Source organism: Polyodon spathula, chromosome 44 (genome assembly GCF_017654505.1).
Source record: "Polyodon spathula isolate WHYD16114869_AA chromosome 44, ASM1765450v1, whole genome shotgun sequence".
Taxonomy (NCBI): Eukaryota; Metazoa; Chordata; class Actinopteri; order Acipenseriformes; family Polyodontidae; genus Polyodon; species Polyodon spathula.
The window spans coordinates 2,976,382-3,001,544 of NC_054577.1; the positions used below are offsets into that span (position 1 = coordinate 2,976,382).

Below are 25,163 nucleotides of genomic sequence, written 5' to 3' on the forward strand. Positions count from 1 at the left end.
TTTTTTAACATGCAAGCTTTATAGAAAACTAGACTTCTGTATAGACCATTGAGCTTCACTACATTCCATTAAAAATGTCTACATCCACCACTATTGATCCTTTAATGACTGGGGGGGGGGGGGGGGGGGGGGGGGCTCACAGGATGTCATTGCCCCCCCCCCCCATTCAGGAAACTCAGGACAGCTCCCCCTATGGGCACAACCTTAAAAAAAAACAGCCTAGATTCTCAGATAATTAGCTAATTTATTCTGCAACTAATTAGAACAAATACAAAATGGACACATTTAGTCATCCATAACAATTAAACAGTCAGAAAAGTGTTCAGTCTAGAAATACTGACGTTCAATGACGATTCTATCAAAGCTACTTGCAACACACTGCAGCCCGCAACTCATTCAAAACCAACGCGAAATGAGATCCAAGAATCAAAGTTTCTAAAGTTTATGATGGTCAGGTAGGAGGTACACGCCATGAAGCTTACAACCAACAATAAAAACAAAAAAACATGACTAGTGACAACACTGACACCCCCGCCCCCCCCCCCCCCCCAAAATGAAACTTAGAATAACAAGTTATTGTTCGTATTCAAGAAGTTTACTGGAACCGCTTCTTCAGCGTGGCGTCCAGTGCGTGCTAAACGTCACAGCACGACCTTGTTCCACGAACAGCTGGGACAAGCATGGTCGCCGGGGACGAGAAAAGGAGGGGAGGCGGGGGATTGAGATCGATAGAGAAGTGAAGGCTGGTACATCTTGGTCACCCCCCCAAAATACTACGTCCCCCCCTCCGTAAACGCTCTCGTCACTGTAGGCGATGTAGAGGAAGAAATCTTCCTCGTGGTGTTCCTAGAATAAAAGGCAGAGGCAGACGCTCGCATTAAACTGGGTAGTGTTACCTGGTAAAGCAGCCTCATAGTGATGGTTCAGACACACACAGAGCTGTGGGCAGCGTTACCTGGTAAAGCAGCCTCATAGTGATGGAATCAGACACACACAGAACTGTGCGCAGCGTTACCTGGTAAAGCAGCCTCATAGTGATGGAATCAGACACACACAGAACTGTGCGCAGCGTTACCTGGTAAAGCAGCCTCATAGTGATGGAATCAGACACACACAGAGCTGTGGGCAGCGTTACCTGGTAAAGCAGCCTCATAGTGATGGAATCAGACACACACAGAGCTGTAGGCAACGTTACCTGGTAAAGCAGCCTCATAGTGATGGAATCAGACACACACAGAGCTGTAGGCAGCGTTACCTGGTAAAGCAGTCCCATGGTGGCGCTGGTGGGGGGAATGACGTTGTTGACGAAGAAGAAAAGCGCATCTTCAGCTCGAAGGTGAATCCTTTTCCGGATCAGAAAGTAGAACTGACCCACTGCAGAACAGGAAAGCAGAGAAGCAAATCAACCGAAAGCTAACAGATTGAGCGCAGGCACAACCCCTGCAAAAAAATCAGCCAGCTCAGGCTAGAGAAGAGGCAGTCTGAAGAGAGAGTGCCTCGGGCACAGGGGCTGACAGCGCCACTTCAGGACAAGGACAACGCTGTACCCCGCTTAGAAGAAGCCCTCAATCGCTTTTTATAAAAAAAAAAAACATCTTTCCTATACAGTACAGCCTATTTCGCAAGCAGCTTTGATTCACACTGGCGACTGGAGGCATCCAGCAGGCAGCTTGAATCCCATTAGACTGTGCACGAAAGCATGCCGAGCGAGTCTTACCTGTGAGATCAGACGGGACCAGATATTTCTTCTTATCCAGATCGCCTATCCTGGCTTTGGGAGCTTTTTCAACAATCACCTGCAGAGAGCACAGACAGGCTTTAAGAACCCACACCTTCTTCCAACAAACATTCAAATCAATGCAGGAGGCGATCAGGGAGGAGTCGGCCGACGAAGCCGTGTCGTTCTCGCTTGCTTGATACGTGGCAAGATCCTTTTATCACGTCTGCTTGGCGATATTAAAAAGGTTTGTGGGAGAGGGGAAGCAAAGAGAGACAGCGCAGGGTTTATATTATGTGCAGCGGATAATAGTCCTAGATGTAAAATCGCAAGAGCGGAATTCTTTTGGAATCACGTGGGAATGAACGAACGCGACTGGATTCGTTGCTTGCGAAACCCGTTTTGTGAACGACAGCCACAAAACTGCTACATCATCTCTGTGAAAACAAATTACTGCTCACATCTAATTACATGCTACGATTACAGTAGTGCCTTCATCAGCGTTACTGAAACTAAACTGAGTCAAGCTGACCAGCGTTTGGGCTCTAGTGCCTTCATCAGCGTTATTGAAACAAAACTGAGTCAAGCTGACCAGCGTTTGGGCTCTAGTGCCTTCATCAGCGTTATTGAAACTAAACTGAGTCAAGCTGACCAGCGTTTGGGCTCTAGTGCCTTCATCAGCGTTATTGAAACTAAACTGAGTCAAGCTGACCAGCGTTTGGGCTCTAGTGCCTTCATCAGCGTTATTGAAACTAAACTGAGTCGAGCAGAGCAGCGTTTGGGCTCTAGTGCCTTCATCAGTGTTATTGAAACTAAACTGAGTCAAGCAGAGCAGCGTTTGGGCTCTAGTGCCTTCATCAGCGTTATTGAAACAAAACTGAGTCAAGCAGAGCAGCGTTTGGGCTCTAGTGCCTTCATCAGTGTTACTGAAACTAAACTGAGTCAAGCAGACCAGCGTTTGGGCTCTAGTGCCTTCATCAGTGTTATTGAAACTAAACTGAGTCAAGCAGAGCAGCGTTTGGGCTCTAGTGCCTTCATCAGCGTTACTGAAACTGAGTCAAGCAGAGCAGCGTTTCTACATTGTCATTAAGGTAAAACTAGAAGAAACAGTCTACGGACCTACCTAGAACTAACTGGTAAGCGTGTGCTGATGGCTGGACTTTTCTAATTGCAGCCCGGCCGGTTTGATTTTGAGATGCTGGTTGATTTTAATGAAAAGCTCCTATCATTAGTGGCAGAGACCACGTGAGTTTTGTGTCACACAGACTTTATTTACTTAAGTCACTCAGGATGTCGTCATACAAAACTGTATATCACTATATCAGTATTTTACCGAGTTAAAAATAAGCAACACGATCAATCAAATTTTATATATATATATATATATATATATATATATATAATATATATTCTTAGCCACAATTGGTGTCGTCAAGATATATACAAAAACAAATATATATCACGGATATTATATATATGATATATATCATATTAGGGTTCGGTGGTGTTAACATGTGTATTGTTTTGTTTGTTTGTTTGTTTGTTTGTTCTTAAAACAGTGTCTAGATATCTACATTAACATTTTACAAGAACCGTTTTAGTCTCAGCTGACAGTATATCCGCGCTACAGCGGGGGCTGTCCTTCTTAGTTTTGTTTTTTTTTAACAATAAAATTAAAATAAATTGTGTGTTTTTTTTTTTTTTGTTACGTTGCGAAATCGAGGCCGTAGTTTCGTCCTAAGGACGCTGAACGTCTTTGTTTGGGTTTGTGTTTTGTTTGCACACAGGTTGAGATGCAAACTGTTGGTCAAGCGAGACTCTTGTGATATTTTATTATAATTTTATATGAATATAATATATGAGGTTGTGTTCGTTATACTCACTGGCACCCTGTCCGGGTATTTCTTCCTGATCTTCTCCCCCTCGGATCTCCGCTTCTCGAACGGGTGCTCTTCTTTGTACTGAAACTTCATCCTCGGGTTTGGATCGGGTTTGGATCGGGTTTGGATCGGGTCGGGTCCGGTTCGGATCTGCACGGCTCGGCTCGGCTGCTGCTGGCGGTATCGGGTCCGGCGGACGGATACAATAACAACACGACGCCGCGTTACGTGTGAAGCAGGACCAGCCACGTCACGATTTGTTTGTTTTGTTTGTTTGTTTGTTTGTTTGTTGTTTCTCAGCACGGAGTTTATTCCGTTGTAATTTGTATCGGAAAGCGATTTGAAAGCACGCCGGCGGGTTTGCTGTTATTATTTTAAACACTGGTTAATGTTACACGGTGTTTTTGGAAGGGGTTCCGCGGTCCGGTCCGGTGTAACGTGAGAAACGAAAGCGCTCTGAACCGGGAGAGAGGTGAACAACACGGGCACTGCGCATGCGCGCCACACACTCTGAGTGAGAGTGCGAGTGAGAGAGAGTGCGAGTGTGAGTGCGAGTGAGAGAGAGTGAGTGTGAGAGTGAGTGTGTGTGTGAGTGAGAGTGAGTGAGTGTGAGTGCGAGTGTCAGTGTGAGTGCGAGTGAGAGAGAGTGAGTGTGAGTGTCTGTGTGTGTCTGTGTGAGTCTGTGTCTGTGTGTGTCAGTGTGTGGGAGTCTGTGTCTGTGTGTGTCAGTGTGTGAGTCTGTGTGTGTGTCTGTGTCTGTGTGTGTCTGTGTGTGTGTGTGTGTCAGTGTGTGTGTGTGTCTGTGTCTGTGTGTGTGTGTGTGTGTGTGTGTGTGTGTGTGTGTGTGTGTGTGTGTGTGTGTGTGTGTGTGTGTGTGTGTGTGTCAGTGTGTGTGTGTGTTGTGTCAGTGTGTGTGTGTGTGTGTGTGTGTGTGTGTGTGTGTGTGTGTGTGTGTGTGTGTGTGTGTGTGTGTGTGTGTGTGTGTGTGTGTGTGTGTGTGTGTGTGTGTGTGTGTGTCAGTGTGTGTGTGTGTGTGTGTGTCAGTGTGTGTGTGTGTCTGTGTGTGTGTGTGTGTGTGTGTGTGTGTGTGTGTGTGTGTGTGTGTCAGTGTGTGTGTGTGTGTGTGTGTGTGTCTGTGTGTGTGTGTGTGTGTGTGTGTGTGTGTGTGTGTGTGTGTGTGTGTGTGTGTGTGTGTGTGTGTGTGTGTGTGTGTGTGTTGTGTGTGTGTGTGTGTGTGTGTGTGTGTGTGTGTGTGTGTGTCAGTGTGTGTGTGTGTGTGTGTCAGTGTGTGTCAGTGTGTGTGTGTGTGTGTCAGTGTGTGTGTGTGTGTGTGTGTGTGTGTCAGTGTGTGTGTCAGTGTGTGTGTGAGTCTGTGTTATTTACGGTCCTGTGTTTAAATAATAGAAACGAATAACACTGGTAGTTTAGTTTTGTTTATTAATAATAATAATAATAATAATAATAATAATAATAATATGGAAGTCATTTTAAGTATTTCAAAATGTGGGACTATTTTTTTGCCCCCCCCCCCCCCCCTGCACCCTGATAAACACCCCGGGGCAGAGCTGCGGTGGTCATGTGTGTGGGACCGTCTCGACGCCACCAATACACTGACTCTAACTCGACTTAGGGCACTGCTTGCCCTAGCGAAGGCAAACGTCCTCTTTAATCCAATTTCGTATTTATTTATATATTTGATTGATTTAGTGCAAAGGTTTGTTTGAAGAGAAAGTAAATCAGGAGGCGTCGCATGCATATGCACAGTGCATGTGTCTCTGGTGTGTATAATGGGTTGTTAGCAATGCCATTGCAATGCTAGCAGTAACTAGCACATCATAATCAAACACTTCCCTGTCTGCAGGACACCGAGGCTTGTGCAATGCATTCAGAAATACTGGAGAACAGCACCCCCTGTGGGCTTGTGCAGCCGCTTGATAATTATATAATAATAATTAATAAGTAGAAGAAGAATCTTCTTCTTAATTATTATATAGTGGAGCACCATCACAAAGCGCTTTGCAAGAGGCTGGGGTGTGTGAGCTTCAGCTGCAGAGTCGCCCCCCACAACCCCTCACCCCCAAAGCACAAGGAGGGGGTTCAGCGACTCTTGAGTCAGTTCGGCGCCAGCCGTCTCGGACACCGAGACACCCACAGAGACCAGGAAAAATTAAAATAAAAATCAAACTGCCAGAGAAAACAAGACGACACGCAAAACCATTCAAGCGCAAAAGGTTAACTGAAAAAACAAACAAAGAGCCTGGCAAAAATGTATTTTTTTAAATGTTTTTTTTTATCTGTCTGGCGACAGTAAGGAACGCAGAGCACGCCTCTCAGAGATGGGACGATAGATATGCGAGTTTCTGTCCCCTGCTTCACTGTCGTGTAAGATCCTTTCATTTGAAGTCAGACGCAGCGTCCAGTTCCAGGCAATAAGGGAAAACATTAGACGTCCACTCACTTCTCCTGACTTTATAATTTAAACGCCACGGTTTAAATCAAATCGAGATTGATGGCATGCCTTTTTTTTTTTTTTCTTTTTTTTTTTTTTTTTCAACAGCAGTGTATAGGGCAACGTTAAGACCTATGGTATAAACGACCTTTTATGGTCCTGTTTGGGTGTCGTAAACATAATAATTTTCGAGACACTGTTAAACCAACAGCAAAATTCACCAGCCAAAAGACTTGGATAAGCCACTAACCACTGTACTCATTGTCAATCCCCCCAGTTACCCCCCCCCCCCCCCCTTACAGGTGTGCATATTGCCTTATCTGGCCCGTCAATCAATGTAATCGAATACCTCTGATTTATAGATTTAAATGTTTAATATATATATATGTGAACTTTTTCATTATTTGTAGTATCTCGAATACTGCATGTGAAAAATCTATATACCATTTGAAATAAACATGTATATGAAGGACATAACTGTAAAGTCTGGGTTGTGTGTGTCTGCTCAGGACACGTGACCTACAGCACAGGAAGTGATAACAGGAAGCTGCCGTTATTGTCGGTTTATAGCACTGTACCGTTAACTACAAATCCTTCCATATCAAAATAAAGAACAGAGCGTTGATTTGTGATGTATTTCTTCCACGTGTAATAGAAACTCCAGCAACAAAAGACTTCAGATTTGAATTCCTGTTTTGTTTTGTTTTTTTGTCCTGTCCTGGGAATTCTAGATTTTTTTAATTTTTTAAATTTCTCATTTCAAGGCCTTATGCTGGGGCTCTCACACAGGTTGCGTAGCTGCTACAACAAATCAATGAAGTTCATTCATCTTTCTTTATCTTGGGATGTGCGTATGGCTGTTGGCAGAAAATATGATCAAATCCTTACAGAAAAGGGCAACTGTGTGCATCTATATAGAAGTGTGTGTGTGCATGTGTGTCTGTATCTATATAGATGTGTGTGCGTGTATTAAAATCGCCATCATCTGTCCCTTCCCAAGAATTCCTGGATCTGAAGATCTGCTATTGGTTAGGGTTTTCTTTCTTTTAATAAAAATCAGGGGAAATAAATTGCCAGCCACAGTCTGTGTAAAAGTACCATTGAAAAACCTCCATGTGGATTCCAGTAGATCCTGAAAGATGATTCTCAATAAAAAATAAAAATTCACTGGGAAAAGTAAGGAGGGGGGAGGGGGGGAGGGGAGAAGGAGGAGGACAGACCAAAAACATGTGTTGCTATTCCCAGCACAGTCCAGGTTAAACAACTCCCGAGCACAGAGCCAGACAGCACTGGCGAGGGCCGATGTAGCAAGGAAGTCTCCGCACAGCCCTCTTCCGGGTCAGGCTCAGCAGGGAGGGCCTCGCTCTTTCAGCCTCATTACTAGAGCCGGTGTTGATGTAAATTCCGACTCAGGACCGATCGGACGTCTGCTGTAAACCTGCCGGGGAAAAATGAAAACTAAAAATGAGTTCAAAATGTTCAAAGATTTCAAAACGGAACACCGCTTCAGTGTCGAACGTGTTCGATCACGAGGGGAGGGAATGGGTTCCCTAGCCGCGCTGTTGAGGCAGAATCACTGGGATCCTTCAGGGAACCGGGTCAGCCCAGACGGGCCGAACACCCTCCTCTCGCTCGTGAACTCTCTTACGAAGTCAATGCATAAATGACTTTGAAATAAGAAGCACACATTCTACTGGACCCCAGAGTTTGTCTCTCATTAACGATGGGGTACAGAGTGGGTTTTTTTTTTTTTTTTTTTTTTTTTTTTTTTTTTTTACTGCAATATGAATTCTACTTTTGTTTTCAAACATTCCTGGTGGAGAAATCTAACCCCACCACGCACTTAGCATGCCAGGGTGCACGCAACCATGCAAATATGAAATAAATATTTAAAACTGTTTCCCAGCTTTGAGGAGATGTGGTGGCTGCAGCTCTGCAAAATAAAATAATTAAAAAAAACTAAAATCAGAAAAGGATTTGTTTCTCTCGATACAATCAAACAATGGTAACACATCGAAGGTCACCCGAAAACCAAAGTCACATGACCAGGCGTGGCAGCCGTCTCTGGTCAGCGTGCAGGAGGGCAGTTTGAGATGTCGGCACAGAACTGCTGCTCAGGGTTCCCTGTGGTGCTCTGATGTGACACAAAGAGAAATGCACCCTGTGTGTGTCTCTCTCACCTCAGTGCATCCAGCATGGGGATCAGGTTGAGAAGTGCTGTGTCGCTGGGATCACTGAACCACGACTTTATAGGTATTGCGTTATCTGAAAGAGACAAAAGGGTGGGGGGGGGTTAAAATCCAAGCTGGCTTGCAAACCCTTTTTAATCCGAACGGGATACGTTAAGAACTGGACACACTTAAATTGGGAGTCGCAAAACACTAGATTTTTATTTGCATCCACACAGAGTCATTCATATTTCATGCAATTGGTTTCAAAAATATTACAGTGAATATTCATTTATTTAAATTGTAAAATGAAGGCAGAAAACTTGAATTTAGGTCTTCCTGCCACTTGGGGGAGCCATTTCCCTGCATAACAGGCTGTTCAGCAGCGACAAGGGAATTCAGAGCACCTGCCAGCTTATTTGTAGAATTATCCCCTGCGAAGGGGTACAGTGGAGGTGGTCAGAAGCACAGCACGCACGACATGTTTTTACCAGGAGAACTGCTTCTGCAATGGCCATGAAACTTGGTTTGTGGCCGGATTGTTTTTGTAAAAATAAAGCTGTAGTTACTTCAGTGTGCGAGTTTGTACAGCACTGTATACTGGATTCAATCACCACAGTTCTTTCAACCATACTCATGACGGTATTTAACAAAAACTGCACACTGTAAACATGTGAGATCTGTTACATACATGCATGTTGCCGTCATGGCTCACGTGCACTCATGGTTAACGTATACTTGCGACACAGAGACTGGCTGTACGGACAGACAGACACCTCCTAGCTTCTCAATAACATCTGCAAAATCTGCGTCATACCCTCCTGTGTTCCCAGAATCTGATATACTATTAAAAATAACGGTTTCGTGACCTTTGGATAAGCGATTCTCAAAGATCTAGGGGAAAAAAAAAGTGTTTGAACAATCGCCCCCACACCCCCCTGCATGTAGGGCGTTTGGAACCTGGTACAGCGTGCCCCTGCTCAGCTTGCTAGAGCGAGGGCGGGGTTAAAGTCATGCCAATGAAGCGTGACAATGGAGGGGTTTCAGATCCCCCTTTCTTACCTGGGTGGTTTCGATAGGCCCCCGGGGAGTTGTCTAAAATGACAATGCTGGACAGGTCACCATGCACGACGGACAGGTCTTTAATATAGCTGCCCAGCTCCAGTGTACAGTGCTGCGGAGAGAGAGAGAGGGAGAGAGCGAGAGAAAGAGAGAGATGGAGGGAGAGAGAGAGAGAGAGAGAGGAGAGAGAGGGGAGAGAGAGAGAGAGAAAGAGAGGAGAGAGAGAGAGGAGAGAGAGAGAGAGAGAGAGAGAGAGAGAGAGAGAGAGAGACAGAGGGAGGGAGAGAGACAGAGGAGAGGGAGGGACGGAGGGAGAGAGGGAGGGAGGGAGGGAGAGAGAGACAGAGGAGAGAGGGAGAGGGAGGGAGGGCGAGGAGAGAGACAGAGAGAAAATAGAGAGTGCCCATCTTAAATAAGACTTCAAGGAATTGTTCCAGATCCCAAATATTGAAAGAACACCCTTCTAGTCAACGTAATGGAAAACGGGCACAGGCTGATGTGTTGGGCATCCCCACAGTCTAGTCTGTGTTGGGACAGGGGGTCCCAACTGCAAACCCACCATCGGCTCCACACAGTGTCAATATACATGCCTAACCTCTTATTAGCCCTTTAGAGTTTGGACCTGTGTAACTTTGTTTCACAGACTGCACACGCTTTATAATACCCACGTTCACGCACACACTTGCACACAGAAGCAGTGCGTGTTTACCTGTCTATAATATCTTCGTTTCAGGATCTCTCGGTTATTGTCAAGTTTGTCGGCCACTGCAGATCCATAAATCTCCATACTGGCTGTGAACACGACCAGCTCATACCACTGGCTCACCTGAAGAGAGACAGAGCCACAGAGAGGTTACTATCACAGAGACCGCTAAATCTAAACTGAGTCAAGCAGAGCAGAGTTTGGGCTCTAGCGCCTTCATCAGTGTTACTAAAACTAAACTGAAAGCAGACCAGCGTTTGGGCTGAGTCAAGCAGACCAGCGTTTGGGCTCTAGCGCCTTCATCAGTGTTACTGAAACTAAACTGAGTCAAGCAGAGCAGCGTTTGGGCTCTAGTGCCTTCATCAGTGTTACTGAAACTAAACTGAGTCAAGCAGAGCAGCGTTTGGGCTCTAGTGCCTTCATCAGTGTTACTGAAACTAAACTGAGTCAAGCAGAGCAGCGTTTGGGCTCTAGTGCCTTCATCAGTGTTACTGAAACTAAACTGAGTCAAGCAGAGCAGCGTTTGGGCTCTAGTGCCTTCATCAGTGTTACTGAAACTAAACTGAGTCAAGCAGAGCAGCGTTTGGGCTCTAGCGCCTTCATCGGTCGTACTCACCACTTCCAGAAAGAAATCCACGTGCGGCCTTTTATGTACAAAAAACCTCACTGGGTGTTTGTCTATTACAACCTGCAAAGGAAGGAGCAGCACAGGGGTAAAAGAACAGCAGCCGCTGAAAAGCCTCTACAGCAGACAGTAACACAGAGACAAACTTCACTGCGAGACAAACTTCAAAAAAGATCAAAACTTTGACACCGAATTTCAAACGCTTACTTGTACAAAAGACGAAACTTTAAATGTTTTGCAAGAATTATGCTGCTATGGTCGGTTTAGTTTTGCCGAATCCTACTGACAGAACGCCCTTATCAAGTTTTCCCCTTCCAACTGCAGAAGCGTTTCTCTAGACTGCAAAATGAAAGTATTGCTCCTGAACAAACCCTCGGACTTCCGACGCTCTGCTGAAGAACGTCGTCGCGTTTCACCCCCCAGAACGGGAAAGAGAGTCTCTCCTACCTTCAATATAAAATCAGGAGGCGTGCCAGCCCGCACTGTCGGTCTTAAGACCCCGTCGTGATGCGAGTGGATTAACGTTTCATCTAAATCCAACACCAAGATCTTCCTCTTTAAACTGCCTGCAAAATCAGATCAACGCTTCATTACACCTGGGGATGTGAGGATCGACAGAGAACAGCTCATCACAGGGCCTGGGGGTCAGGGAGGGAGGGAGGGAGGGAGGGAGAATTATCTGCTTGTTTTGAGAATTGGAGTTTTAAAAAAAAGGACTCCAACTCCCAGAATCCTCACACTCGGTAACCAATCGCTGCTTTACCAACGAGTCACGTGATTCTGAGGTCCTTCGTGTGACCTCTTGCAGTGGAATGCGGTAGAACTGTAGCATGGCAAAATATAAGCCAAAAAAAAAAAAAAAAAAAAAACTTTTATATAGTTAAACGTGAGGCTTAATGTAGGTGAGATTTAATCAAATTCTTTTATATCTCTTGTACTTCATTGCTGTCCCTCGTTTTCTGAGTGTACAGCGCTTGGGGAAGTCCTTTTGACGCTGCCATCAAAAGGCACTGGGCTCCAGCTTCACTAAGCAAAGGCAATGCCACGATTCCGAACTTACAGAGTCTGTTTCTGGAGACGGGTGACAGAGGCAAGATGTCATAACGCACAGTCTGGTACTGGATTATCTGAAACACAAGAGACAACGGTTAGTGCTACAGAGAGAGGAGAGGTCATGAAAAACCACGACCTGCAGTTGCCACAGATCAGACACCGTGACTTCACCATGAACGTTTATGCATTTCTCTGCAAGGCATCAAAAAGAATGTGCTGTAGTTAGCCAAACTCGTTGGAAGATGCTGTGCTCTGACCTCTTGTTTTGTTTTCAATTCCTCTATTAAAACATCTTAGTCCAAATTCAGATCAGTGATTAAGCGCACCCTAAAATACTTGGTATTTTGTGAAGATTTTGAAAGCAGATTTTGTTTCAAACGATGCACGCGTAGCAATATCATGTAGGGAAACTAGATGGTAAATGACAGCCAAAATAAATGCCACGCTACACACAGAACGGGGTTTCTCTCCTTCGTTTAAGAAGTTTTTTTCCCAAAGAATATTTGAACACGGGTGTTTTGCACTGGCATTGCCTGCTGTGTGCTGGGCAGAGCCAGGCTTTACTGTACACAGGGCAACGCCAACATAGACAAGGCGGGAGAGGAGATCAAATGATCCTGAATTTTGCTCCCTGTTTCAGGGCTGGGGAGTACAGTACCAGCTCCTGCAGCACTCAACTTAGTACAGGTCTGAGTGGCTGAATTCTCAAGTTCGTTGCAATTGACGGTCTCAATTGCAACGCGCGTCTTTCTCTCTGTCTCTGTGTGCCCCTCGTCACCCGACACTTCCTTTGGCACAGCCCGGGGCACTCTGTGGTGTCTCTCTCGCCTGATCTCTATTCTGGGTGCTCAGCTGTCCTCGTGTGTCAAGTTCAGAAAGGCTTCTTACAGCCCTGCCAGCTCAGCACAGGCATGACTGCCCTCAGTCATCTCTGTGTCTGTCTGTGTGTGTGTGCGTGTGCGTGTGTAGCAAGCTTCCTGCCTATCAAGAAATACTAAAATAAACTGATCTAGTGTCAGCTGGGACAGAAGAGCAGCTTCAGCGAGACGTGGGATCACGTATTTACACACCAGCTACTTTTGCCAGTTCACAATGCATCGCCTGATCAAGTCAACTCTGCTGAATGACCCTGGTTTTAAGGTGGCACAAAAAAAAAAAAGGGGGGGGAGGGGGGAGGGGCTGGACCCTAATTTGCATTTTAGATTCAATCTACTGCAATGGCACTGCTAAAACAATGTTAGCTTCCTTCACTTTAGACGTGACGAGTGGATTGGTTTGCATCTTTTTGCTGCATTAATTTTAGCAAGTTTGTTTTTAAGAAGAGTCTCCTTCAGCAACATGACTAGGGAACCCATTCCATCCCCTCACCGCTCTCTGTGTGAAGAAGAGTCTCCTTCAACATGACTAGGTAACCCATTCCATCCCCTCACCACTCTCTGTGTGAAGAAGAGTCTCCTTCAGCAACATGACTAGGTAACCCATTCCATCCCCTCCCCACTCTCTGTGTGAAGAAGAGTCTCCTTCAACAACATGACTAGGTAACCCATTCCATCCCCTCACCACTCTCTGTGTGAAGAAGAGTCTCCTTCAACATGACTAGGTAACCCATTCCATCCCCTCACCGTCTCTGTGAAGAAGAGTCTCCTTCAACAACATGACTAGGTAACCCATTCCATCCCCTCACCACTCTCTGTGTGAAGAAGAGTCTCCTTCAGCAACATGACTAGGTAACCCATTCCATCCCCTCACCACTCTCTGTGTGAAGAAGAGTCTCCTTCAGCAACATGACTAGGTAACCCATTCCATCCCCTCACCACTCTCTGTGTGAAGAAGAGTCTCCTTCAACAACATGACTAGGTAACCCATTCCATCCCCTCACCACTCTCTGTGTGAAGAAGAGTCTCCTTCAACATGACTAGGTAACCCATTCCATCCCCTCACCACTCTCTGTGTGAAGAAGAGTCTCCTTCAGGACTAGGTAACCCATTCCATCCCCTCACCACTCTCTGTGTGAAGAAGAGTCTCCTTCAGCAACATGACTAGGGAACCCATTCCATCCCCTCACCACTCTCTGTGTGAAGAAGAGTCTCCTTCAGCAACATGACTAGGGAACCCATTCCATCCCCTCCCCACACTGTGTGTGAAGAAGAGTCTCCTTCCCTCTGTCTATTATCACTTTGCAGATGTCACACCTATCTACATGGGCGATGCAAATGTTAAAACGTGTATCTGACCACGGTATTGTTTTCATAATGTGTGTTATCAAAAGCCTCTTTTCCAGGCTGCTCTTCCTGCTGAAGGAGCGACACACGCGAAGTTGCTTCATTCAATTATTTTAGGAGACGCACTTCAGAATGTATTAGTATGTGGTAGATAATGATTTTCCTGAGCGTAACACTTAAATAATAATAATAATAATAATAATAATAATAATAAGCTCTCAATATGCAAGTTTCCATACTCATTAGTTAAGCTTTACTTATTGTTTTGTTAGAGTCGTACACTTTAATGGTTTAAATCTTAGCCAAGTGACTCTCGCCCGGGGAAAAGCGATCTGGACCAGCAGCAAGTGATCGGTTCTGTTTCGGTTCTACTCACTGAGAAATGGACCCTATTCCCTACCGCGCTCCAGACACTGCATCAGCCTCCAACCTTTCCGGTCAGCGCCTGCAGCCGGACACTGCCGAACCCAGGACCTGAACGCTCACAAACCGTGTAGCTACAGGGGTTTACGGTCTAACGATCCAATTTGAAATCAGACTCGTTCGTTTCCAATCAGAAAATCCACCTCAACCAAACCCTTAACTATAGGTCACGTGTACAAATAAGATGTTTCGGGTCACTGTGACCCCGTGGCGTTTATCTGTGTGGATCTGTGTGCAGGAATAAAACAAACCCCTTCAATTTGTGATTTTATTATTATATTTGTATTATCATCTCCGGAAACTGCTTTGCTTAAGAATAAAACTGAAAATGAAAATGAAATGTTTCTATATTTCACACACTCTGTAGACTTGTATATCTATCTATATAGCTATCACAATACATTACATACAGAGACTCGTTGAATCAATACAAGCTACCAATCCCAGGGCTTCTCAACCTCAGTCCTGGGGGACCCCTCTGTCTCTGCTGGTTTTCATTCAAATCGAGCTCTCAATTACTGAACCAGACCCTTCACTGAACAGATAATGTGCTTAATTAGACCTGTTTTTTTTTTTTTTTACTTGTTTTCAGCTCTTGAACAGTTGCAGAGTTAAAGTTACTGGGAACTTGAAATATGCAAACTGTTCAACAGCTGAAAACAAGGTCTAATTAAGCACACGATCAGTTCAGTGAAGGGTCTGGTTCAGTGACTGAGCGCTGGGTTGGAATGGAAACCAGCAGACCCAGGACCGAGTTTGACTGGTCGAACCCGTACAGTTGCAGCTATATTTGTTAATGAATAACTGCACTTAAATTCCGTGTAAGATGATTTCTGGTAAACAAACAAACTAACTAAATCTGTGCCTGACTGACAGTAGGTACTTAATTAGGACAGTTACCATTCTGAAATAAAAAAAAAACGCACTAATTACTAATATTCTACAATGAAGGGGTCGTGAAATCGCGCATCACTTCAAACAACATTAATTAAAACGAGCCCAGCTTTCAATACTGATTAAACACAAGCGCTTACCGCCTACTTGAAACGAGTTATACAAGCACACAACGTGAACGAAGTGTGTTAGTACCGGTGTGAAGCACGGATTCGTGTTTACAAATCTGATACATAATTTTAAATAAATAAAGGTTACGTAATATTGTAGCAAAACAGTCACACACACTCAGATTTCAAAACACTTCCTCGACGGGGAGAGCTGCTGCCTGGCAGCTCGTCTTATTATTATTATTGCAAGTTAGCCTGCATGTATTTCAATGCAACTGCACGGGCAGAGCTGCAGGATTGAATTATTATTATTAGCACTGTAAGTTAGCCTGCATGTATTGCAATGCAGTTGCACCGGGCAGAGCTCCGGTTTAATTATTATTATTAGCACTGTAAGTTAGCCTGCATGTATTGCAATGCAGTTGCACCGGGCAGAGCTCCGGTTTAATTATTATTATTATTATTATTATTATTATATTACAATGCAGTTGCACCGGGCAGAGCTCCGGTTTAATTATTATTATTATTATTAGCACTGTATTGCAATGCAGTTGCACCGGGCAGAGCTCCGGTTTAATTATTATTATTAGCACGGTATTGCAATCTCTAACGTTACACTGTATTGCAAGGCACGTGGCCCGCTCCGAGGCCAAATTAATATTATAATTAATCTGTATTGCAATGCGTTACGCACCGGGCAGAGTCTCGAGGCCAAATTAATAATTATTTAATTATTATTAGCACTGTATTGCATCGTGACATAACGTTGCCGTCAACGGGCCAGTCTCGGGCCAAATTATTAATAATAATATAATAATCGTGACATTGCAATGCAGTTGCACGTCAACGTCCCGTCTCGAGGCAATACCGGTTTATTATTATTATTATTATTAGCACTGTATTGCAATGCAGTTGCACCGGGCAGAGCTCCGGTTTAATTATTATTATTAGCACGGTATTGCAATGCAGTTTCACCGGGCAGAGCTCCGGTTTAATAATTATTAATAATAATAATAATAATATTAGCACGGTATTGCAATGCAGTTGCACCGGGGTTTCTTACCGTGCGGAGGTGCTTCCTGAGCACGTAGAGAAGGAAGCCCCAAATCCGCGACGTGACCCCGAGGAAAGTCCGGATCCCGAGGAGACACTGCCGGGTCTTCAGCATGGCGAGAGCCGGGGAAGCGGCTGCACACACCGGGGCCACAATACCGACCACCTGCGACCAGTGGCCGCCGGTACCGAGCCGAGCCGAGCCGAGCCGAGCCCACTTCCAGGTGTCGAGCCGCGCTGTTCCCCCCCCTCGAACCGCTTGCAGTTTTAAAACAAAACAAAACAAAGATATATCTATATGAAAGAAAAAATAAAAATATTCCAACGAAAGTTTATTAATTTGGGGGTTTTTTTTGTTGTTTTTTTTTTTTTTTTCCTCCCAAAAAAAGCCCAGCAATTCGAGGAACCCGCTTCACTACACAGAGACGTTCGCTCGGCCTCCAGCGCGTCAGGTCAGCGGGAGGAAAAACAAGGCACGCCGTGGGGAGGGGGGGGGGGCACAGTGCCGGGAGTGCGCCACCGCGTGGGGGGGGGGCCACAGTGCCGGGAGGCGCACGCGGGTGGGGGGCTCCCCGAGGAGGGTCGCTGGTCGAGTGCGCCCCGTGGGGGGGGGCGCCTTTTGTGTGCGTGCGCCACCCGTGGGGGTTCCGTCACAGGCGGGCACCTAACACGCCCGACCCCCCGTGTCACGGCCTCACGCGTGCGCACGCCGTGGGGGGGTGTCACGGCCTCACGGTGGCGTGCACCACCCCCCCCCCAACACCCCTGGGGGCGTGCGGCACCCCCCCAAATAAATTAAAAATAAAAAAACTCAGTTTTGCTGCAAAGTTTGACTGGTTGAAAGTTCCAGCATCAACTCCAAACGAATTGCGATATTTCAAATATATCTTACAAACACAACCCACGCCGCGCAGAGCGTCGCACTCCAAACCCACGCCAGCCGAACACGCTGCGTGGGAGTTGTGCTTCGGGGATGCTGGGAAATGTAGTGCAATTGTAGCTTTCCCCCCGTAAGACATCAACAGAACGGCCCTCAACCAATCAAACACCTCTCCCTAAAAGCCCCGCCCCTTCTCAGCCGCGTCGCGTCAAATCTCTCGGCGGGGGGGGGCGTGTAGTTCTTTATCCAGACCCCTCTCACGCACATGAACGGAGCGGCCGCTCTTGCCGAACTACATCTCCCAGACTGCACTGTTCCCGGGGCCGCCTTGGAGACCGTTGGCAGGGGCGACGGCGGCAGCGGAGCTGGGCTGAGACGACGCAACTTTTTGTCTTTTTTGTCTTTTTTTTATAAAAATAAAACAAACAAGTAAATAAAAGGATTTAAAATAACGTCTGGAAGGCGCGGCAGTTCGCAGTCCGGGTCAGGGAATTAACTCTCTTTTTTTTGGGGGGTGGGGGTTTCGTTTTAACTCCGGAGCTTGTGACTTGTGCCCTGTCAACACTAAGCAGCTCCCCCGGCAGAGCGGCTCCGGGAGCGGGGGAAGAGACCCTTACAACCCCGCTCGGTAACGCAAGGTTTTGGGAGGACGGTCTAAATAGCAGCGGGGTGGCTGAACGATCCTCCCCGGCCGGGGCTCCGGACAGCCTCGGGGTGAGAGTGATCCGGTCAGCCCGGAGCGGAGGGAGGCCCCCGGCGACACAATGCTCGAAACCGCGGCCGAGCATCAAGGTAAACAAAGTGCAGAAGCGAAACAGGGTTGCGTGTATTTTTGCATGTCAAAGTCAGGACACAAACAAACAAGGGAAAACGCGATTTAAGCGCCGAATCCGTTAAACGTGACCGCACAGGGATCTGGCATTGCATATGTCAGCAAAATTAATCTTTTATTACGACGATTTAAAAAAGAAAAAAAAAGTAATTAGATTTTGCAATTTTACCCTTTAAGGCAGACAAACTAAGGAAATATAATGACTTATAAAAAATGTATGTGTGTGTATGTGTGTATATATATTGATATATTATATATATATATATATAAATATCTATATATATATATATAATATATATATTAATATATATATACATATATATATATATACATATATATATATATATATATATTATATATATATATATATATTACACATATAATATATCTATTATCTATATATATATATAATATATATATATATATATATATATCATATATATATATCTATACATATATATATATTATATTCTATAAATATATTATAATATATCTATCTATATATATATATATATTATAATATATATTATTGATTATTACTAAGCATATCGCGAATGTAGATTGCCAGGGAGAGGAGGGGGGAGGAGGCATGACCTGTTGTCAGTTGCACGATGCGTGGGTGGGAAATTAATTTCAAAGCTAGTATTTATGCAGTTTTAAATGTGATCGTCGATCCAGGCTGTTTCACACTCAAATTGTAAACAGCGTGGTTCGTTTAGGAAATTAAATAGTCGATGACATGCTCCTGTCGATTCAAAATGTAGATCAGGTTGCGTTTGGACCCGAATAAAGGTTTGTGTTCATCATGGGGGGGTTGGTCGCAGTGTAATGGTTTTGATTATATAGTACCGCTTCCAGCAAGGCAGCACAATGCTGATCTATTTGCTGTCAATCTCGTCTTTACATCCTCAGACACTCTGATGCACGGTGCTTATAGGACCGGAATATGAGCATTGAAAGTCTCAGGACTGTGTAAATGTCCCGTTGAAAGTCGGTGCTGTCTAGTTTATACTGGCTAGTTAGAGAGATGGACAGTGGCAGTTTTAAAAAAAAAAAAAAAACAATAATAATAATAATAATAATAATGTCTTTCTCCCTACAGATCCCCTTCTGAAATGTAAAGCGGAGTCTCTGGTAAGTTGAATTATGAATTATAATGAATTATGTGAAAGTGTAAAATAGTTCTTTAAGTAAGGCTAAATTTATTTCATCTTCAATATTTATCAAGTCATTTCCACATGTATTCCTTTACAGATGTGTTTTCAGACTAGACTTTAACACACTGTGAAAGCTTCTAACCAATCATGTTTAATCTAGGCGTGTTAAGAGATTATTTTAAATGCCGACAGTTTTGAATGTTGCCTGATGCAGATTTAGTGGCTGCTGCAAGGAGGGTAGTGTGTTGAGGCACACGGGTGTAGAAGAGGACAAGGAAACCTGGCTATAATAGTCTCTCTGTGACATGCCTTTCCTGGGAGTGTATAGCAATGGTATTTTCTCTGTTTTCTTTCCCCCCCCGCAGCCTCCCGAGAAGAGAAAGCGAACTGTGGAAGACTTCAGTAAATTCTGCAGTTTTGTCTTGGCATATGCAGGGTACATCCCGTCCACCAAAGAGGTGAGTCAGTGTTTCTACCCTGGAACACCCTCTCCCTTACTACTTCCTATCCAGATACCTGTTTTGAATTGTAGAGCAACCCCAACCCCTGCTTAAACTATTCACGATTTAGAAATGAAATCAGTGTTCCGACTGGAGGTCTTTCAATGCCTTCAGAGTTTGTGTTTTTGGCATTTCTGAATGTAGCAGTAGTGAGTGTTTTAATAGTCTGGTTTCTTTTGTCTCCCTTTTAGGAAGGCCAGTGGACGCCGCCAAGCTCCAACACCCCTCACAAGCCAGCAGGGGGAGGCGCAGACGCAGGAGACGGCTGGGCTTCGGCCCGGTCCGACCTGCACACCATCCAGACCTTTGTGCGCAAAGCCCGGGCCTCCAAAGGGAAGGGTCTGCGCCGGCTGCACTCGGACAGCTCCCTGCTGGACAAGATGAGGCTGAAAGACTCCCTCTTCGACAGCAGCAGCAGCAGCACTGCCTCCTCGACGCCCAGGTCGGAAAAGAAGAAAGACAGGAAACTGAAGAAGCTTTCCCTGGGCTCTGCCACCTTAGCAACAGCAGGGGGCGCCACCAGCGCGGGCCAGGAGAAGCGATCCCGCATCAAGCGTAGCAAAAACCCCAAAGCCACCAAGACCCTGAAGAAATTAAAGAGCGCCCCCCCGAGCGAGACGGACTCGGAGGGGAGAGCCAAGGAGGGGGGGGCGCCCAGCCTGGGGTCGGGGTTCCTGGAGAGCCTGGGTCTGAGCGGGCCGGGCGGGCGGGAGGGCTTTGGGGAGCAGCAGCCGAATCACAGCAAGGAGACGGGGTTTGCAGAGGTGCTGGGGGGGGAGTCAACCCGTGATGCGGACGCCAGCTCCAGCGAGGGAGAGACCTGGATTGCTGACGAAGATATCATGGTGGAGTCAGGTAATGGTTCGGGCTGATTTTGTTTTGTTTGCTGATTCAGTTTCTTGGTTTATTGGCGCTCATGCTGTGTGCGGTAGAGGTTAGTGTTAGGCGTCTATTGTCAACAGATCACAGACGGTACGATGTCAAAACCAGCGCTTTTTGGGGAGGTTTGTCATGGAAGAACCGAGACCCGATTTGACCCTCTAAGATCAGTCGGCTTCCAGGAACCGAATGAGCCTGGAGGGGCTGATTAGCCTCCCCCTCGTTTTTGTAAATGTTCTTAAATAAGATTGCGTAACCCAAATGGTGTGAAGACTGCCCATTTTAGGTAAGGGGAGGTGGTCTAGATTAGTGGTTACTTATCAAATGTTACAGCTAACTTGAAATATGCAACTGTTCAAGAGCTGAAAACAAGCTAATTAAGCACATGATCGGTTCAATGAAGGGTCTGGTTCAGTAATTGAGAGCTCGGTTGCAGTGAAAACCAGCAGACACAGGGGGACCGAGTTTGAGAAGATCTTTTAAAGATGACTGACATGAAATGGATGGGAACAAATACCTAAAATGAGACAAAATTGAACAAGTCGGTCCGCATAGAATTCAATACACTTGAACCAAGTTCTGCAAAAATAACTGTGTGTTGTTGCCTTCAGTTGTAGGCAGCATGTTTTGTTTTGTAAGCACCACTGCTGAAGATCATTGCCTGTGCCCCCCACCCCCCCCCATATGCAGGTGACGACTCCTGGGACCTGATCACCTGTTACTGCCGGAAACCCTTCGCAGGACGGCCCATGATCGAATGCAATCAGTGTGGCATCTGGGTGCACCTCTCCTGCGCCAAGATCAAGAAGTCCAGCGTGCCCGACATCTTCTACTGCCACAAGTGCAAAGACACGCGGCTCGACCACCGCTCCGGGCACAAGAGAGAGCCGGAGAGGGTCTGAATCTGCACCTCCCTCGCTCCCTAAACACACGAACACCAGCCATTTCGCTAGGAGCTGCCTGGGAGCCTGGTTCTGAAGCAGGCAGAGTTTTGAATGTAAAGTGCGATTTTCCTTTTTTTTTTTTTTTTTTTTTTTTTTTTTTTTGAAAACCAGAAGGCTTCTAAACTGGAAACGAGGTATAATAGGCGCTGGAATCCAAGCTTGAACTGGGTTGTGATGTGGCCATTTACCCTTCAAAGAAAAATAGTCTTTAGCTTGATGCTGGAAACATTAATCACACTGAGGAAGGCATTCGCCAAAACCATTTGGTTACTGGTCCTTCCTGCTTCGATAGGTTAGTTCAACCAGTGATGAATTTCGCTTTCCCAGAAGTATTGTCTCTGTCTTTACAATTTGAAGTTATCAGTTAAGAATGTCTTTAAATCTCTGCCTGATTTTTTTTTTTTTTTTTTTTTTTTTGTGTGTGTGAAGGTAAGCTCTTTCAAAATGATCTAGTAATAAAAACACGTTGCAAAAAACAGATTAATCACATCTCAGGGTCTCCTACATATATATCTATATACCTGTAACATAAATACATTTCAAAGCAATGTACAATAAGACATCTAACCAGACATCTAACCAGAAACAAAATAATTTGTTAATATTTTAGACACATTCAGTGTCTCTCTTTTCCCCAGTGTGAATAGTTTGTGTAAAAGCTGGTAGCGAAGACACTAAGGCTTGGTGCCCCATTCCTGTTTGTTAATTTATTTAAATAATATAATCACAGAACCATTTTGAAACAGTAAGGTTCGACGCATTTGTTTTGTAGACAAATTTTCAGCTCAGTACTAGGCGCGCGGATAAGTTATTTTCGTTGAAGGGCACCATCGCAGTAAGTAGCTGCTGTAAATATTTTCACTTCTCTTGAATTTCTATTTTTAGTAATTTGTCTTCAGTCACCACAGTGAGGAGCTTCAGGGGGTATTCTGAAATCATTGTAAAGACACTTGCTACATTTGAGTTGAAAAAATGAATATATATGTATATATATATCTGCGTCCAGGCTAACGCTTTCATGTTTGCTAAAGACATTTGTGTCCTTGGCGTTGTCCCTTTCCTTTGCCTGATACATGGGTGATGGAACTATACCTTAAGAGGATTCCTAACCAAGAACACTTTAGTGCCCTCTTTGTCCAAGGCTGGTATTGCTCATTGATTCATTTATTCCCCCCTTATTCTTCAACAGTATTACAAAATGTGACAACTTGGTTTTTGTAAAGATATTTAAGGAGCATATACAACAGTATCACATATGCTGGTAATTCTACCTATTTTGATAGATCTGTGGTTTTGCATTTTCTTTTCAAACTGTTGTACATGACTTATTTGTAAATCTGATGGGATTATAATACATTGATGTTAATTTAAGTGCATCATTCAAACAAATTCCAGCGACAGACTCTAAATATAGCAGATGTCTTTGAAATTGTCCCTCTGTGTTTTTCCAATCGCTCTGATCCAGAAACCCAGGTGGGAGCACACATTCCCTACAGGTCCACACCTCTCGCTTGTGAGGGGTTGTGCCCCCCCCCCCCCCCCCCCCCCCCCCGGTAACACCTGCAGTAATGACTGTACTCACACGTTAGGTACTGTGTAAATATATCAAAAGTAGGGTTTTGAATCTGCGAACGTAGCTGCATAGTTTGTGATCTCAGTTCAGGGACGCAGGGGTTAAAAATTTAAGTTGAATTTGTAATCCCGAGTCACTGGCAAGTAAAACGAAACACCGTCTTTGACCAGCGTTTCCACTGGAAGTGTCTCTCAGTGAGGAAACGCTTCTAGCCATAACGCTTGTCATTGAACTTCATTCTGTTTCACACTGCTGGTTCATAGTTACTGGTAACGTGTGTTTGCTTTATACCTTGTGTGTTCGTGCTCTATATACAAGCGCTAGGGCAGTTCGTCACCTGTTATCTTTTTCATCCAGGTTCATTAAGAGCCAGTAACAGAAGGCAGTGATCCTGGTTGTAGCGTAATCTCCTGCTGTTTGCAGACACCCGATCACTTCTTTTTTAAAAGCTGGGTCCTTTTCAACCCTTCCCCAGATCTTGTACATAATTTGACCCTGATGTTGTACATATGTGAGAGAGAGAAAAAAAAAAAACAAAACAAATGTTATATTTTCTTTATCAGTTGTTTTTCTTAGTAAATGTAGCTTGAGAAATGAATTTCTTGATCTCAGTGTATTATGTATATATATATATATATTATATTATATATTATATATATATATGATATATATATAATGTAAGGTACAGCCGGTTCTCTGAGAAGTGTTCTCTGAGAAGTGTTTCATGAAGGGTCTGTTTTGCCTACAAGGGAACGGCCACAGCTACTGTGGAAGATTTCACCTCTAATGCGACTTCCATAGAGTTTCTCAGCAACGACGACAGCCTTGCAATTATATAGCGCCTTTCAGTACCAGGGCTTCTCAAAACGCTCAACGGATTTTAGAACAAAAATGATTAAACCATAGTTTCAAATTAATACAAAAAAATAAAAATAAAAAATTAGTCATTAGTCAGCTATTAAAAATCTATTAAATTAAACCAGGAAATTCCTTCTCTCAAAGCTGTGTTCTTCAATGAGATTTAACACCAGGAACAGACAGGTTGACCAAAGGTGGTAAGGAATGCCCTTTCACCCCGGCATGCATTGTGAACGGGCGTCCCGGGAGTGCAGTGGCTCGCCAGGCCTGTGTGGAGATAGTAATCCAGCAAGCTATAATGGAGCAAGACCATGGGACAACTTGCGGGCAAGAAGCAGGATCTTAAAAATCATCTGGGAATCGTGGCTGAAGCCTGTGTAATGTGCCGTGAGAGTATTTGCCACACTTCCAGCTCAGCGTTTTGAACAATCTGAACACGTGATCAAACTTGGGATCAGCACATTACACCTTGCTGTGCTTGTTTCAAATTCAATACATTTAAGCCTTGCCCCTGGATCTCTCCGCCACTGCGTACCTATGGACGTCGAATCCTTCGGCTTGCAATGTCACCATTTTACCAGTAGAGGGCAGTGTCGACACACGACTATGTAATTATTTTGTTTTTAGTCCTGTCTGCAGACCTCGAAGCAATGAGAATTGAAATGAATTATGAATCGTTCTAATTTAATACTGATTTATTTAGGTAGTTACGGACTGTGGCAAAGGTAAGGACGCAATCCATCAATTCCCCTCTTGCATGGAGGCACCAAAAATAATTCAGGCAGTCCCCATAGGTTAAATAATTTCCATAGCTCTATAATTATGACAGTTACCTTCAGCTGAGTAAAGACACCCCTGTGATGCTAGACACCTGGCCAGGTACTCTTACAAAGACTGATAGAGACCTGTTGCACTGCGCATGTACACACTGCATTGAAATATCGCGCTAGCAAACTTTATATTGGACAGCACTGCCTTACCGTACAGCATCACATGCTTGTATTGTATTGAGTGTTATTAAGGGAGTCGAAAGTCAGTTGCATGAAAGTTAACTGGGAGTGATTTTAACAGCTGTGTGATCATAACCAACGAGACGTTTTAAATGAAAGGGGGCTGGCAGATTGGAACCCAGGCCTCCAGAGGTGAAAGGCTGTCTGTCTGTCTGTAGCAATGAGAGGCCA

At 44.8% G+C, this 25,163-nt stretch overlaps 3 protein-coding genes across 4 annotated transcripts; 1 reads left to right on the forward strand and 2 right to left on the reverse strand.

Annotated features, from left to right (window-relative positions):
- Nucleotides 1–595: 595 nt before the first annotated feature.
- On the reverse strand, nt 596–4,091 carry LOC121305680 (gamma-aminobutyric acid receptor-associated protein-like). The gene is made up of 5 exons (XM_041237372.1): nt 3,601–4,091; nt 1,718–1,796; nt 1,256–1,374; nt 778–846; nt 596–634 (listed from the first exon to the last, which is right to left on the reverse strand). The coding sequence occupies exons 1-5, from the start codon at nt 3,688–3,690 to the stop codon at nt 596–598; spliced, it is 396 nt and encodes a 131-aa protein (XP_041093306.1). The 5' UTR covers nt 3,691–4,091.
- Nucleotides 4,092–6,405: 2,314 nt separating this feature from the next.
- LOC121305738 (CTD nuclear envelope phosphatase 1A) lies at nt 6,406–16,679 on the reverse strand. Of its 2 annotated transcripts, XM_041237488.1 has the most exons (8): nt 16,370–16,679; nt 11,665–11,731; nt 11,052–11,170; nt 10,596–10,667; nt 9,986–10,102; nt 9,277–9,388; nt 8,227–8,311; nt 6,406–7,484 (listed from the first exon to the last, which is right to left on the reverse strand). In XM_041237488.1, exons 1-8 carry the CDS (start codon nt 16,472–16,474, stop codon nt 7,427–7,429), a joined length of 735 nt encoding a protein of 244 aa, XP_041093422.1. In that variant the 5' UTR covers nt 16,475–16,679; the 3' UTR covers nt 6,406–7,426. The 2 variants fall into 2 exon arrangements, with proteins under 2 accessions (XP_041093422.1, XP_041093421.1); XM_041237487.1 differs by lacking the exon at nt 10,596–10,667 and having other exon boundaries at nt 16,370–16,568.
- Nucleotides 16,680–17,563: 884 nt separating this feature from the next.
- Nucleotides 17,564–22,008, forward strand: LOC121305732 (PHD finger protein 23B-like). The gene is made up of 5 exons (XM_041237475.1): nt 17,564–18,031; nt 19,174–19,205; nt 19,594–19,686; nt 19,920–20,583; nt 21,298–22,008. The coding sequence occupies exons 1-5, from the start codon at nt 18,004–18,006 to the stop codon at nt 21,507–21,509; spliced, it is 1,029 nt and encodes a 342-aa protein (XP_041093409.1). The 5' UTR covers nt 17,564–18,003; the 3' UTR covers nt 21,510–22,008.
- The last annotated feature ends 3,155 nt before the right edge of the window (nt 22,009–25,163 follow it).

Coding starts and splice junctions, on each gene's coding strand:
- LOC121305738 (XM_041237488.1), bottom strand. CDS start 16,474: ATGCTGAAGACCCGGCAGTGTCTCCTCGGGATCCGGACTTTCCTCGGG. Junction 11,171..11,664: donor CGTCTCCAGAAACAGACTCT/GTAAGTTCGGAA, acceptor CTGATTTTGCAG/GCAGTTTAAAGAGGAAGATC. Junction 10,668..11,051: donor CTCCTGATTTTATATTGAAG/GTAGGAGAGACT, acceptor CTTCCTTTGCAG/GTTGTAATAGACAAACACCC.
- LOC121305732 (XM_041237475.1), top strand. CDS start 18,004: ATGCTCGAAACCGCGGCCGAGCATCAAG. Junction 18,032..19,173: donor AACCGCGGCCGAGCATCAAG/GTAAACAAAGTG, acceptor TTCTCCCTACAG/ATCCCCTTCTGAAATGTAAA. Junction 19,687..19,919: donor ACATCCCGTCCACCAAAGAG/GTGAGTCAGTGT, acceptor TCTCCCTTTTAG/GAAGGCCAGTGGACGCCGCC.
- LOC121305680 (XM_041237372.1), bottom strand. CDS start 3,690: ATGAAGTTTCAGTACAAAGAAGAGCACCCGTTCGAGAAGCGGAGATCC. Junction 1,797..3,600: donor AATACCCGGACAGGGTGCCA/GTGAGTATAACG, acceptor TGCTCTCTGCAG/GTGATTGTTGAAAAAGCTCC. Junction 635..777: donor GCGTTTACGGAGGGGGGGAC/GTAGTATTTTGG, acceptor TGTGACGTTTAG/CACGCACTGGACGCCACGCT.